A 15,876-nucleotide genomic window follows, 5' to 3' on the forward strand; every position below is an offset into this window, starting at 1 on the left:
TATCTAGATCTGCCTATTTTTATTTTTTGATCTAGAGATGTAAAGCTTGAAAGGGTCCACGGTTTGTGACATTTACACCCACACCCAATTTATCTTATGAAGTTTAATAGAGAACTCACTCTTTTCCATAATATTTTTTAAAAACAACATATAGCTGGTACACAGCAAGTATAAAGTGCTATATTCAGTTCTTCAGGCTGTTTTAGAACTTCTATAGGAAGGACAATCACCTTTTGCACACTATAGATTTAAGAGTAATTTCTATAGAAGATGGTTGGTTTTATCCTTTTGAAATTCTACTGACCTGATTCTCAGGTCTGGGCAAGCTTGTCTTCCACTACCCCCAGATTATGAGGCCGTTCAGGCAGCTAGCTATTCCTAGAGTGCAGAAGCATTCTGGCTACACTACCTTTCCATTGGCCACATCCCCTATGCAGTGCATTGTCACAGAACTGCTGCAATCAATTTACAGCATGAAGCAGGAAAGTTTATTACCCTATTATTGCATGAAAACTATCCAGGTACGAATTGTGCAAAATATTATAAGAAAGTAAGAATGGCAATAGAGGGTTGGACCAATGGTCCATCTAGCCCAGTATCCTGTCTTCCAACAGTGGCTGGTACCAGATGCTTCAGAGGGAAAGAAAAGAACAGGGCAATTACAGAGTGATCCATGCCATCATCCAGTCCCAGCTTCTGGCAGTCAGAGGTTTACGGACACCCAGAACATGGGGTTGCATCCCTGACCATCTTGGCTAATAGCCATTTATGGACCTATCCTCAAATGAACTTATCTAATTCTTTTTTTAACCCAGTTATACTTTTGGCCTTCACAACATCCCATGGCAATGAGTTCCACAGGTAGATTGTGCATTGTATGAAGAAGTACTTCCTTACGTTAGGGCAGTGGTTCCCAAACTTTAACAACCTGTGAACCCTTTTCACTAAAATGTCAGTCTCACAAACCCCCTCCTAAAAATGAATGTTTCCAGGGATTTTCTCCTTTACTTGAGTATATATTATAAAAGCAGTGATCTTGGAAATATAAAATTTGTTTTAATGACATGCTTATTACATACTATTTATTACTAATTATTTATCATTACAGTATTTTTATTACATTATGAAAATGGCAACACTCTTCCAAGATCTCACTTTCGTAGCTTGTATCACTTTGAATAAGCCCGTTATAAGACAAGGCTCCTATGTTTCATCAAGGAGTATCAGATGTGAAACAGTATGAAGGTATTTAAGAAGCCAACTCAAAGAGTTCCTCCTACACAAGCATTCAGGTTTTGAGCACTCCAGGCAAACAACGCAGGTTACAACAAAGCTTAAACTTGTTCTTCATAATAATTTTTAAAAACAATACTAGCTACCTCTTTAATTTTAAAAACAAGCAAAAAATATCCAGCTCCCTTTCCATTTCTTATAAGGAGTCTTGAAGTTTAAAGCTCCTCAATGTGATAGATATGCTTGCTTTGATCTGCTTAGCTTTTGGAAGTCCAGGGGCTCCGGGCTGCTGGCCCGGTGCTGCCCAGGATCCTCGAGGGACACCTCTGGCCGCCATTAGGGAATTTTTTCCCGGGAACCCCCTGTAACATTTTGCAAACCCCCAGGGGTTCAAGAACCCCAGTCTGGGAACCACTGTGTTAGGGTGTCTATTTATAGCTACATATATATATATGCTAGATAGAGCTGAGCAAATAAATTCTAACAAATCATCTGCTTGATACATTTTGCAATTTAGTAGAATGTTCATAAACCTATGATGATTTTCATAAATCTATTCATTATCTGACCAAATCCAATTAAATGTCTTCTACAGTTTATGATTCAAACCATGTTGCTTAGTTGTGAGTGGCCAGATTTGTCTTTCACATTTCACAGTGAGAACTTGAGCTCCAATTTCGCGTGTCATCTACTTTAGCTACTGACAGGGGCACCACATGAAGGCAGTACACTTGCTCAGCTGCCATGGATTCAGCTAGATTCAGGGGAACATAAGAAGGGCCAGACTCGGTCAGACCAATGATCCATCTAGCCCAGTATCCTGTCTTCTACAGTGCCCACTGATAAATGCTTCAGTGGGAATGAAAGAAGAGTGCAATTATCAAGTGATCCACCCTCTGTCATCCACTCCCAGCATCTGGCAGTCAGAGGTTTAGGGACTCCCAGAACATATGGTTGCATCCCTGACCATCTTGGCTATAGCCATTGATGGACCTATCTTTTATGAACTTATCTAATTCTTCTTTGAACTCAGTTATACTTTTGGCCTTCACAATATCCCCTGGCAACAAGTTCCACAGCGCGTTGTGTGCTGTGTGAAGAAATACTTCCTTTTCTTTGTTTTAAATCAGCTGCCTATTCATTTCATTGGGTGACCCTGGTTCTTTTGTTATGTGAAGTAACAAATAACACTTCCTTATTCACTTTTTCCACATCATTCATGATTTTATAGACCTCTATCCTATTCCCCCTCTTAGTTGTCTCTTTTCTAAATGGAAGAGTCCCAGTCTTTTATAATCTCTCCTCATTTGAAAGCAGTTCCATACCCCTAATCATTTTTATTGCCCTTCCCTGTACTTTTTACAGTTCTAATATATCTTTTTTAGAGATGGGGTGACCAGAACTGCACATAGCATTCAAGATGGGGGCGTGCTATGCATTTATATAGTGGCAGTATGATATTTTCTATCTTATTAGCTATCCCTTTCCCAATGGTTCCTAACATTCTGTTAACTTTTTTGACTGCAGCTGCATATTGAGCAGATGTTTTCAGAGAACTTGCTACAAGGACTCCAAGATCTCTTTCTTGAGTGGTAAAAGCTAATTTAGACCCCTCATTTTGTATGTAGAGTTGGGATTATGTTTTCCAATGTGCATTACTCTGCATTTATCAACATTGAATTTCATCTGTCATTTCGTTGCTCAGTCATCCAGTTTTGTGAGATCCCTTTGTAACTCTTCACAGTCAGTGTTGGACTTGACTATCTTGAGTAATTTGTTATTGTCTGCAAACTTTGTCACCCTGCTGTTTACCCCTTTTTCCAGATGATTTACGAATATGTTGAACAGCATTGGACCCAGTACAGATCCTTTGGGGACACCACTATTTACCTCTCTCCACTGTGAAAATTGTCCATTTATTCCTAACCTTTATTCCCTATCTTTTACCCAATTACTGATCCATGAGGGGATCTTCCCTCTTATCCGATGACTGCTTTACTCCTGGGGAATTCTGCACCAAAAATTAAAAATTCTGCACCAAAAAATTAAAATTTTTGCACAGAATATTTTAAAATTCTGCAAATGTTATTTGTCAAAATGATACTACATAATCATGCCAGTTTCATTTTGGTAATTTATTTCAAAATATCTGTCAGCATGTGTCTCTCTAAAAACACAGACACACACAAGAATTCCCACAGGAGTAGAGTGTTAAAGAAACACCTATGACCAACCCAGTTCCTGTTTCTCTGCACCCTCCTTCACCCCCGAGCCCAGCCGGGGGGCCAGCCACCCACAACCCCTCCCTCCGAGTCCACCCACAGGGCCCCCCACAGCCAATACACCCAAATCCCCTCCCCTCAAGCCTAGCCATGGGCCCCCCCAGCCCAAACACCAGCCCCCCTCCTTCCCAGAACCCAGCCATGGTCCCCCCAGCCCAGACACTAGCCCCCTCCCTCCCAGAACCCAGCTGACCCCTAGTGGCGACCAGCAGCACTGCAGCCCATTTCTGTGGGGGGAAAGGAAATTATGTGCAAAAAACCATTAATTTCTGCAAAATTCTGCATTGCACAGTGGTGCAGAATTTCCCCAGGAGTACTGCTTACTTTACGTAAGAGCCTTTAATGTTTGCCCTCGTCAAAGGTTTTCTGAAAATCCAAGTACCCTGTATCAACTGAATCACCCTTGTCCATATGCTTGTTGACATCCTCAAAGAATTCAAATTAGTGAGGCATTATTTCCCTTTACCAAAGCCATGTCGACTCCTTCCCAACATATCATGTTTATCTTTGTGTCTTATAATTCTGTTATTTACTATAGTGTCAACCAATTTGTCTGCTGCTGAAGTTAAAAAGTTCTTTTAAAAGAAGTCAAGATAAGGTAGAGCAGTTGTGCATATACTAAGCTAGTCCTAATTGTCCATCATGATAAACACTTGGGAGTGAGAAATGCACAAGAGGTAAATATCTTACATTAGTATGAAATTCAAAGTAGAAAAAGTGAATAGTAAGCTAAAATGAATGAGTTTAACACTCTGGTTTCTATTCATAAATAGATATATACATGGGGGAAGAGAAAGAAATTCACATATATTACACAGAAAAGGGGGAAAAGTGACCAAATCATGTAAATAGTTCCCCTAACTAATACCTACTGCTCACATCTTAGCTTCCCTTATTTCTGCAGTTACTATGTTTATCCAGCTGCAGATTGTTAAAACAGGATGTTGCAGCTGCAGTGCACTGCCAAGCTCCAGAGGAAGAGCTAGAATAGGCAATCTAGGTGGTATTTCTTTTTTTCAAAGGAGAGCTTTGAAATCATGTGTAAAACTATTTCTGTCAAGGATGTCAAACTTGCAAAACTTGGCAGATTCACTGCATAGCTCAATTTAAGCAGCACTCTATATCCCTATTCTACTCAGGCTCTTATACTGTGCCCTCACCATGGTATCTGAGCACTTGTGAGAGATGAATTAAGTGGTGTGACTGGTATCTGTCATGTATGGTGACTTTCCCATTCCTCTGCTCTTTCCAGCAGGGAAAACGGTGCAAGGATTCGTCTTTGTTTGTTATGAAGCGCTAGATTTCTATTACAGAAGGCCAGGTTGAAGAATTGTGCTTAGCACTTGGAACTGAAAGTAGTGACCTTTGGGGTGATGCTTTAGAGAAAAAACGTACAGCAAATCTGTAAAATTACAAAGGAGATATATAAACCCCTTTATGCTATTTGTGGGCTCCTCTTGCTCTTGCATGTTGCATTAACATTTGGAAGTCAGAAATCCTGACTCTATAGACAATGGTCTTCAGTTTCATTTTTGCTTGTTCAACTTTTAGTTCCAAAATAATATAAGCCTTGTGGGACAAGACTCCCTTTTCAATGTTCTTGATGTGCCTTATGGAAACTCCCTATAAGATTTCTAAAAATGATTTAAGAAATTCACAGTAATGAACACCACCTAATTAGAGGTAGGCAAAAATTCACTAGCTACTCTCTGAGAGAGTTTTTTATTTTCAGCCCTTCCCACAACCATATTCTATTTTTTTAAAAAGTCCATTAAAAATCGGTTGAGATTCCTTAAAGGAATTAAAGGAAGAAATTAAGAGGAGAGAGATAAGAAATCACTATTTAAGATGAAGGTTAAAAGAAGGCAAATGTTATGGACTGAGGGTACACAGTTGGAGCTAAATTCAGTCCAGTTTTAAGCAGATGCAACTCCACTGTGATCAGAAATGTTACAACCCTTTGCACCAGGTAGATGTGAATTTTGCTTTTGAGAGCTCAGTTCTATGACCAATATGCCAATACATAGTGATACTGTAGTTTCTTCTGATGATACATAGTGATCCACACTCTGCACTAAAAGGCATCACTGAGAAAACAATTATTTTCATAGAATTAATTAAAGGAAATAGGTATAACAAGGTATGCCCCATCCTCTGTCCCCATTTTTCTTTAGCTAGCTGGTGTAATGCAGTCACAGATATTATTGTAGCTATAACCTATAGTTGAAAAATAAAAACTCCTTAGCTGGGTAAGCCATGCTATGACACAAAAGCAGTTAGGAAACTGACAATAGAAATGAGCCACCTGGCAGCTGATTAAATAGCAACCAAAAATTAATACAGGTAGTTCTCCTCAAGCTAATTAAATTGTCACCACCCTACTGAGCAAACATAGGTACAGGAGATTAGTACTTCAGCGGTCACTTGGGGCTGTTTGCGTGCAGTCAGATATGGATCTTACCATCATATCGGCTGGGAGAATCACATCCTTTCTGAGGAGTTGCCACTCGAAGGAATATCTGTTGTCTCCATGAATGCCGGCGAGTCCTTACAGGGGTGTCATTGCCAACATCCAGCTGGCTTTGTTTAGACTCATAGTCACTAAAATTACAGAATACAGAATGGCTTATGAATAAGTTATGACAGACACAAAAGTCGTCTAATGACACTGAAGTGTTAGGTTTCAATGGACATAAAAACCAAAGCTATCAGGGAAGGAAGGCTGTGTCCCCAATACATGCTGGGTCAGCCTCCATGTGTTAAATGGGTGAAATTCACCCCATTGCTGCAGGCCTGCACAAGGTCATATGTATCACTCAAGTTAGTGATTGGGCATCTGGCTTTGTGCTGAGTTTGCCTTCCAAGATTTAATGAACTTACTGTCAACATTTTACAATTTATTTTGTGATAATCCTAAATACACACAATGTGTAGCAGGTGTACATACAAAACGGTGAAAACAGTGCGTGTACACACTAACAAACCTTTACATTATTTGTTAACAGCACTTTTCATTTCTCTAATGCCTTTAATTAGTAGATCTCAAGGAGCTCTATAAACATTAAAACTCTCAACTCCCTGTGAATTAGGTGCATATCGTTCTTCTTTTTCATATATATATATAAACTGAGGAACTTGGAAGTTAAGTGACTTTCTCGAAGTCACACTATAAAAATCAGTCACAGAGCTAAGAATAGTCCCCAGGAATTCTGGCTTCTATTCCTTTGGTCTAATTGATAGGCTTCACATAGAGCGTTTTGTTAAAATTCAGAATTAAATAATGAACAACAATGATATCTGTCCATTTAAAAATCCCACTGTTACCTCTTTTAGGAACTCAGCCCATTCTTTATTTTTCTTTTCAACTACCACGGATTGAGTGTCTTGTGGGATTGTGTTGAATGCTGAAGGGGACAAATAAGCTTCAAAGAGCACTGGTGGTAATTGATTTTCTAGGCCAGAAACCATCTCAGTAGGCTCATTCCATCCTGAGAACATTGCTGTAGTGTGGGATGTACACTGTATTTTCTTAACGGTGAACTGGTAATATGGATATGCCCCTTTGGGCAGGAGCAGTCAGATAGTGGGAATTAAAATTGTATTATCACAACATCCGAGTTCAGAAATGGACAGCAGATCCACAGTCATTATAGAAACCATGGTAACCTCCCGACCTTTGATGGCATCCTCATTTAGCTTACTTCATCTATTACATGCAAGTGAATGATACATTATTAATTTCTACAAATGCATAAAGTGCTCTCAAAATTAAAACAAAGAATCCTTTGAATGATACAGTTTTACCTCCAGGCTTAAAGACAGAACCCTACCTTTTTGCTCTCCTAAAGTCAGAGGTGTTATTTTCATCTACAGGAGCCAGAAATTTTAAGAAATTTGGCACAGAGGAGGAAGAAGGAAGCTTTTTCCGTAGTGCAGTACGGTAGGAGGTGCTGAGAGTGCAGTTGGGAAAAGTGCAGTTTAGAATGAGCAAGTGTAAGTATGCAGAATAAAAAAAAATACACAGTGCAAGCTCCAAAACAAAAATACTTTCAGGCATGAATACCAAGAAAAATAAAACTGTGTAACAAGTTCTACTCTGAAATCGTATTTGAGTCACCTAACTATTCCAGTATTAATACATTTTAATAAATTAATTATCTGCTATGGTCAAGGATTCATCACCCATGTTTCAACCACATTTATTTAATCCAGTAAGAATTCATGGCTATTCTATAGCCAAACAACTGCTAAAATTGGTAGGTACATGTTCGAGTGTCCCACATTTTTGGAGGGGTGGAAAAAAGTTGACACTTCTGTAACTGGTATGGGGAGGGAGGGCAGCCACTGAATAAGGTGACTATGCAAAAGTGCCTACACACTAACAGAGTAACTTTCACAGGACAGTAGAATTTTCAGCATCTGATTGCTTGGGTTTGTTACTCTTGTGTGACAGGTAGAAGAACCAATCAAATCTCACTAGAAGCATTTCAGCAAATATAACTCTTCTTCCCACCCTTTGTCTCCTAAACTTCCTACATGAAGCTCCTACAGCACTCAGAGGAACATTAATGGGTAGTGGTTTAACGAGAGCAGCTGAGTTAATGACAATTTCTGTCTGGAATGGAAGCTGATAAAGTCATCTGGTGTGTCGTAACTAGAAGGTAACATCGCTGAGAACTAAGAAATCATACCAAAATACACTACTGGGGGTGGGTTATTCTGTATGGGTCTTTGTAAGTCTCTCTTGTTGAAGCTGTTCCACTTTATATAAAACACTTGAATAGTCACTGAGCTAGAAAGAATTATTCTATAGTCTGGTGGTTAGAATGCTCACTGAGAAGGTAGGAGACCCAAGTTCATGACCCTAGTCCAATGGCGAATTATTTATACATAGTGGAACAGATTCAGCATGAGATTGAGATCCCCAACACCAGAATATTCCATAACCCAATGGCTAGGATGCTCTTCTGCAATGTTGGAGACACAAGAACAAAACTCTTTTCCACGACAGGCAAAGGGGGAAATTGAACCCTGGTCTCCTATATTCCAAGTGCAGGCTCTAGCCACTGTGATAAAAGTTCTAAGGGAGGCCATGGCGACACCTCTTCCCCATCTCTTCCTGTTTTGTGAATGGTGCTTAGGCCCAAAAGAAAAAATGTTTGACTGAAACTATTTGGTGAATTCACATCGAAGTCACAAACAGTTTCAGGTTGATTAAAATTGCATTTTATCTTATTTTTATTTATCTTTATTTTAAAATTGCACCCATCTCTAGTTTTAGGGAGCAGCTGGTCTTCTCACCATAAGGTGGAAAGGCAGAGTGAGTAGCCCTGTCTGTAACTTTCCTCTCCACAAATGCTTTTGCTATAAGGGCAAGAATATCAAAAGGTCACTTGATGGTGCTGAATGACTCTCCACAAGTCAGACTTTTATTACTCTCTTCACCTGGTCAAATTTCCAACTCTTAGTGAGTCACTTTCTCCCTCTCTCCTTTTCAATCACAAAGAAGCAGGGACCTGTATCAGCGTTACTTTGAACAGGGTAGAGTGAAACTGAAAAATTCTGGAGAAACAGAGAGGGTGTGAGAGTTCTTGGCATCTAAGCCTCTGGCAGAGTTTAACCAGCGCTGTTTTCTGATGCATCACAAGAGCAACTGACCCCAACATATCAGCTGTGTGTGAGAGCACCTGAAATAATTTCATTCAGTCAAAATGAAAAATTAGATCAAGTGCCCTATGATAAAATGCAATGGTACAAAATGTTAGGAGAGGAGTTTATTTTCCCCTCATGTAAACACACCTCCTCTGGCAGCTTTTTATTAATAATAATTATTCATTATTAATTATTATTATTGTTGTTGTTGTTGTTATTCAGTCACTGTGCACATAGTGAGTGAGGATAATGCAGTGTTGTGTGTTTATGGTACAATAAAACAAACACTCTCCAAACTATATACATCTGCTATCTCACCTCTTTTGTGCAATGTGCCCACATTGTTCTCTGCTTGAATTATGCTTTAGATATTTTAAAAAAGTGGGTGAAGAGGCTGAGGGATTAAGACGAGCTAGAGGAGAGGGAGCTGAAGATTGACCAGAACAGCTTTCAGACTTGCCAACAGATGTGCTCAAACTGAACAGTGAGATTCCAGCCATGTGGGAGGGATGAGGTAAGAAAGAGAGAGAGAACAAATCTCAGAAACAGAGAAAAATGAAATGAGATTGCTTATCTAGCCTCATTTTAAAATGTCCTACTACTGCCAGATAACCATTACATACATTTCTGATTTACAGTTCTCTCTGAAAGGCACCGAGCACTATAACCTAATCCAGCAAAGTACAGAAGTGTTTGCTTACAGGACCTGATTCAGCAGGATACTTAAGCACATACCTAAATTTAAACACCTGAGTAATCTCAGTGAAATCAATGGAACTACTTGCATTCATAAATTTATACACATGTTCAAGTGCTTCACTGCATTGGGGCCAAAATGCTCAGCATCTTGCAGGATAGTGTCTACATGTACTTTGGAAACTACCTGTGAATCAGGGGTAAGACTTTTCAAAGGAATCTAAGTAATTTAGGAATCTAAATCTCCTGGAATCTAAATCTCATTGAAAGTTATTGGGATTTGGTCCTAAGTCCCTTGGGCACTTTTGAAAATTTTATCCTACTACACATTTTTCTGAGAGCTCCATTTTCCCTACATCATGTACTTATTGCTCTTACTAGCTTGCCATAGTATACCACTAAGGGCCCAATCCTTTGAGGATTAAGTGCCCTGAGTTGCTCCCACTGAAGTCCTAGGATGGGACCAAAACAGGAATGGCAAAGGAAATTAAACATATATTCAACTTTTAGCTATAGTCCCACAGTAAAATAGGAATGAACTGAGAAAGCAGAAGCAAGTAGAAAGTTTTAAGGAGGCACTTGTAAAGTTAAACCAACAAGTACTAAATTGCACCACAAAAGCCATTTAGCATTTAAGGAACAAAAAGGTTCAAAGAAGGGACAAAAAGGGAACTCAGGTTATGTTTCCTTTTAAATATCACAATTCTCTTTTTTCACTGCCATCATCTATCTCAAGCATTTACCTTTATCACCCTACCTTCTGCAAGGAAAAGTGAGCCAGCACAGAGACAGATTTACTACTGTCTAGCTTGTGTATACCAGCAGTTTTGGCAGAGAAACAGAAGTCTGCAGAAAAAAATGTTTCCACAGTAACTGGAAAAAGCCAGAGAGGGAGGAGGGAGAGGGGTGATGGAAGGGAAGTCCCATAAAGCTTAGTGAGATTTCACGGATGATAAGCAAGCCTTTAAAGAAGGACATCTGAAGAGCATTAGCATGAAGACTATTAACAATTTATTTTTGTTAGTGAAACTTTGCAGCTGAATCAAGAATTCCTTTTATTGCACTGGCTGGTTAAAACTGGACAGGAGTCTGTCCTCTGACATCAATTAGAGAATTTTATCATTTTTTTAAACAGGATTCCTCTTCATAAATATGAAATAGAGTGGTACCACAAAGCCAGCATTTATTTAGACTGCTCTCAGATACACCCAGCAAGAACTATTTCACATTGATTTGCAGAGGCAAACTAACTTCTCATCATCCACTTATATCATGCTTGTGTAGTAAAATGGCTTTCTGACACTTACTGTGGAATTGCAAGTTTCATGTTTCGTCTCCCTCCTTGAACAATACCAAATGAGTGGAAAAGGCGCTCTTAAACATAACATGTTTTAAGCGGACGACACACTGCTCTAACACTAAGCGCTATGTTTCTCTTTTGCTAAATGAACATACCTGGTATGCAATGAACATCCCATAATTTGCCCCAAATATCTATCAAACAATATCCTGCTTTTAAAATAAGTCTTACTTTCGCTTGTGAGGAGTCTCTGTGCTCACTGAATGATACCTCATAAGTTTCCTTTGTAGAATAGATGGTGATGTTTCAACTGGTTCCAAAGATTCCTGGCATTCAATAGGCAAGTGACTCAATGTGTTTGCTCGCCGGCGAAACCCTTGCTGAGGTAATTTATCAGGCTGTTCGATGGGGTGACTAACTGGGTCACTGGAGAGATCTCCCACAGATCCATTGGTCTTGGCAGGAGTCTCTGGAGGAAGTGGGCCTTCTTTTTCACACACAGATGGTTCCTAGCAATATAAAAATATTCATCCATGTAAAATATGATTTATAAATAATAATTTGAGGTTCTCTATCCCAGGTCTATTTTTTGACACCATAAACAAATCTCCTTCCTGCTACAAAGGCATTTATTTCTAAAGAAGACTACTTTTAATCCCAGCTGAACATTTCCTGAAAATAAATACAGGCCAACACTTACAAGCTTTCCTGCCTAAATTTAGGCACCCATAAAAGAGTGGCTGAGCTTTTCAAAAGGTGTTGAGAACCTGCATCTCCCAATATGCTGGTGGAAGCTCAACAACTCTCCAAGTCAGGCAACTCTTACTTAGATACCTAACATTAGACACTATAGTTTGAATATTTAGGCCATGGTATCTCACACAATGACCTAACCTTTAATGTTTCATTACTAATCAGCAAGGCAGCCACATGCTGTTATATCTATGCTTTATAGAGGAAAAAAAGGCTGAATAGTAGTTATCCTCAACACTTTGAAGAGGATAACCTGAGACAAGAAAGGGACAAATGAATATATGGTATGTTATTGTCACAAAAGCTGCAATGTAAAAGGAAGCATTTCAGACTACACAGAATCCATTTACATTAAAGATTTAACATAAAACTGCACTTTTTTATTAGATCTTTTTCTTTTAAAAAAATCATTCATGATTACAAATGCAGATGCATGAGTCTATGTAGGTACTCATATTGACCCTATACCCATTGTATCTGAGCTCCTCACAAATAATGAATTTATCTTCACAACAGATCTGTAATGGAGAACTGAGGCACAGGCACACTAAGAGTGGAACTGTGGCCCACTCAAGTCAGGACTTATTAAAGGTCACATAGGAAGCGTATGGCAGAACCAACAACTGACCATAGGTCTCCTGACTGGTCAGTGGCCATACCACAAGACCATCCTTCCTCTCTGCTTCATATTTAACTTATTTTACTAGAATCTCAAACCATACCATCAATATATAAATTCTTTACATTTAGAAGTTTAATTCTACAGTCCTTTTGAATGTACAACTCCCACTGAAATCCAAAAAGTTGCATTTACTTTCAGTGGTGTTAACTAATCACCACACTGGAATCAACAGTCCTGAAGCTGACGCATCATTTTCTTTCATTGTTGCAATCTCAGAGAATGAATAATTGCCCAAATTGGGCCCACTAACCCCATCTTTTCTTAGCACCAGGAAAGAGATAATTTATAATCAAAATGCCTAAAGACAGCCTAAAATTTCTGAAAAAGAGAAAATGACATGGAGATATAGGTTGCCATCTCTTGGAGAAGGTGCCAGGATAAGAAATCCCATTATGACCTCTCAACATATTAACTCAGAATTGGTTTATTAGAGAGACAAGGTGAGTGAGGTAATATCTTTTATTGGACCAACTTCAGTTGGCGAAAGAGACAAGATTTCAAGGTACACAGACCTCTTCTTCAGGTCTGGGAAAGGTACGTAGGCTATGTCTACACTGCATGCCTTACCGAAGCAGTTGTGCCACTGTAAGGTACGTGGTGTAGCTGCTCTTTGTCTGCCAGAGGTCTCCTGCCAACAAAATAAAACCACCCCCAGTGAGAAGCAGCAGCTCTGTCGGCGGGCAAAGCACCTTTCACCCTGGCACTTTTCGTCAGTAAAACTTTTGTCAGTCAGAGGGGTGTTTTTTTCACACCGCTGACCGACTAAAGTTTTACCGACTAAAGTTCGGTGTAGACCTAGCCTCTGAGTGTCACAGCTAAACAAGGTGGAGCGGATTGTTTAGCACAAGTAATTAGCACATTATGAGAGACCATTCAACGTGAAGTGGCACATTAACACCCGTGCAGTCACAGGACAAAAAAAGGAGGGGTTAGAGGGTTTCAGATTGTTGTAATAAACCATAAATCCACTAAAAAAAGGAGGACTTGTGGCACCTTAGAGACGAACACATTTATTTGAGCGTAAGCTTTCGTGGGCTACAGCTCACTTCACCGGATGCATCCATCCACTGTCTTTATTTAGATAATGATTTTTAGTGTCTAGCAGAGTTATGAATTTAAGCTCCCAGGCTCATGTTCTGAAGGTGTTGTGCAGGTTTCCTTCGAGGACAAGGACTGAAAGATCAGGTATGGAGTGTTTGTTTTGTGAAAAGTGTTCATCTAAGGATGATATGGTGTTTTTGTCTTTTATGATTTTCTGTATGAGTTTATTCAAGAGCTTAGGTCTGGTCTTCACTACAGACCTGAATCAGTATAACTATATTGGTCAGGTGTTTTAAACATTCATCATCTCCTCCCCTCCCCCCCGCCCAACCGACCTAACCTCCCAATGTAGACAGCGCTAGGGCTACTGCCTCTCAGGGAGATGGATTAACTACGCCAGCAGAAAAGTTCTTGCCATTGCTCTTGCAGACTTGCCCTGAGTGATTATCTGGTTTCACCCATATAGTGATTAATGGGGCATTTAATGCACTGGATGAGGTACACCACAAGTTGTGATAGCAATGTGTAGGACTCATGGATCTTAAAAGATGTGTTGTGGGGAGTATTGATCATTGTAGCAGTGGAGATATGTCCACAGGTTTTGCATCTGCTGTTATGGGAGGGTCTGGTGCTGCTTTGAGTAGGTGAGTCCTGGTCAGTGGGGAGCTTGCTTCTGACGATTAGCTTGGAAAGTTTGGAGGGGGCATTGTTTGAAGGCATGAAAAGAGGGTTTGGAAAAGATTTCTTTCAGGATGTGGAACCCATTGAGTATGGGTTGTTATTGTTTAATGGTAGCCCATACGGATTCCAGTGTGGGGTGGTAGTCTCATGTCCAAGGATGTGGTTTATGATCATACCATTGCTCAGGGGATTCAGATGCATTTTAGTGTGGAGTGCACACCTGAGTTGGTTACCCACATTTCTTTAAGTTGCCTGCAGCAATGGGGTGAACAGAAGATGGAATTTAGGCCCTGATGTTGCAAGTTGATATCATTGGCAAAGCACCATTGACTTCTGTGGGCTCTGCATGGGAATAAGTATCTGCCCTGTGGGCCAGCATGCAAGAACAGAGTTCCCCTTGGTAGAAAAAAAGCACATTCTTAGCACCAAATTGTATCATATTACTCGTATAGCTACATTTTTCATGTCTGGTGTTTTGTTTTTCTTCCCACACAATCTATCAGATTTTTTAGTCATGAATTCATGAAAAAATAATAAATATAAGACATTAAAATAGACTGATTACACCAACACATCACATGATTTTAACTGTGAATGTTACAAAAAAGGTTAGCAGAAGATTCTCAATTTATTCACTCACTATGGTGATTACTTACTTTACTTGTGCTGCTTAATGTACTGGATAAGGAGCTGTCCAAATCCACACTTCCAGAATTTTCTAGTGAACCTTTGGTTTTACTACCCTTTAGAAATAAAGTATATGAAGCAATCAGAATTAGAACACAAAAAACTGCATTCCAACAGAACATCCTTACTCAAACTGTTAAATCACTGATTCTGCCAGTATCATATTCAATTTCCTGAAATGCCTAAGAATAACCTGCCTCTCCATGAGAAACAGGTGCTTCCTTCAGGAAGGCAACAGATATTTTAAGGACCCTAGCAATTAATACACTCACGCAGGCCAAATTATTCTTTTTTTCAGCCAGGATTGCTGTTGGTAGCGTCATATCCTACAAAATATATATGTGGAAAGGGTTTGAATAATCATGTGCTTGAATTACAAATATTATTACAGCACCTCCCTCAGACCATAAAATGAATTTTCACATTAGGCTATCTCCATCATAATGCAAAGATAGGAACTGACTAGTACAGAGAATTGAAGATTACATCAGCACATTGAACTCATGTAGACTCTCCCAACAAACATCACCTCTGTTATACTGATTTGCATGTCTCTAGGTCAGAGTGAAAATCCATAGAGTTTGGTACAATCCCTTGGACTGAAGCCCTTTTGGATTACCCAGAGGAATGCATAGCAACCTGATAATGGATAGTTATGCAACAGTATGTCTATGGAGCAAACCTGCTCTTGACCACAGGCAGCTAATAGTTGGCTTATGTTCTGAAGCACAAAGGTTAAAGTCCTGTATGAAGTTTTATTCCAGTTGCAATAGAGTAACTGTTGACATCATCATTACCATGAATAATTAATATTCTTTTTCTGAATCTTACTAACCTTTTTGCCCCAGGCCTGGTCTACACTTAAGGTT

At 39.5% G+C, this 15,876-nt stretch overlaps 1 protein-coding gene across 3 annotated transcripts in view; it reads right to left on the minus strand.

The window, feature by feature from the left end:
* The window catches only part of TBC1D1 (TBC1 domain family member 1), a 205,463-nt gene that overhangs the window by 75,160 nt on the left and 114,427 nt on the right, over positions 1–15,876 (minus strand). The window contains exons 10-14 of one of the 3 annotated variants that reach the window (XM_073342291.1): positions 14,977–15,063; positions 11,395–11,672; positions 9,486–9,644; positions 7,346–7,465; positions 5,977–6,116 (exon numbers count right to left, since the gene is read on the minus strand). In XM_073342291.1, the coding sequence (XP_073198392.1) occupies positions 5,977–6,116; positions 7,346–7,465; positions 9,486–9,644; positions 11,395–11,672; positions 14,977–15,063 (784 nt within the window). The remainder of the gene's footprint in view (positions 1–5,976; positions 6,117–7,345; positions 7,466–9,485; positions 9,645–11,394; positions 11,673–14,976; positions 15,064–15,876) is intronic. The other 2 variants (XM_073342290.1, XM_073342288.1) reach the window with 2 other exon arrangements.

Source organism: Lepidochelys kempii, chromosome 4 (assembly GCF_965140265.1).
Source record: "Lepidochelys kempii isolate rLepKem1 chromosome 4, rLepKem1.hap2, whole genome shotgun sequence".
Classification (NCBI taxonomy): Eukaryota; Metazoa; Chordata; order Testudines; family Cheloniidae; genus Lepidochelys; species Lepidochelys kempii.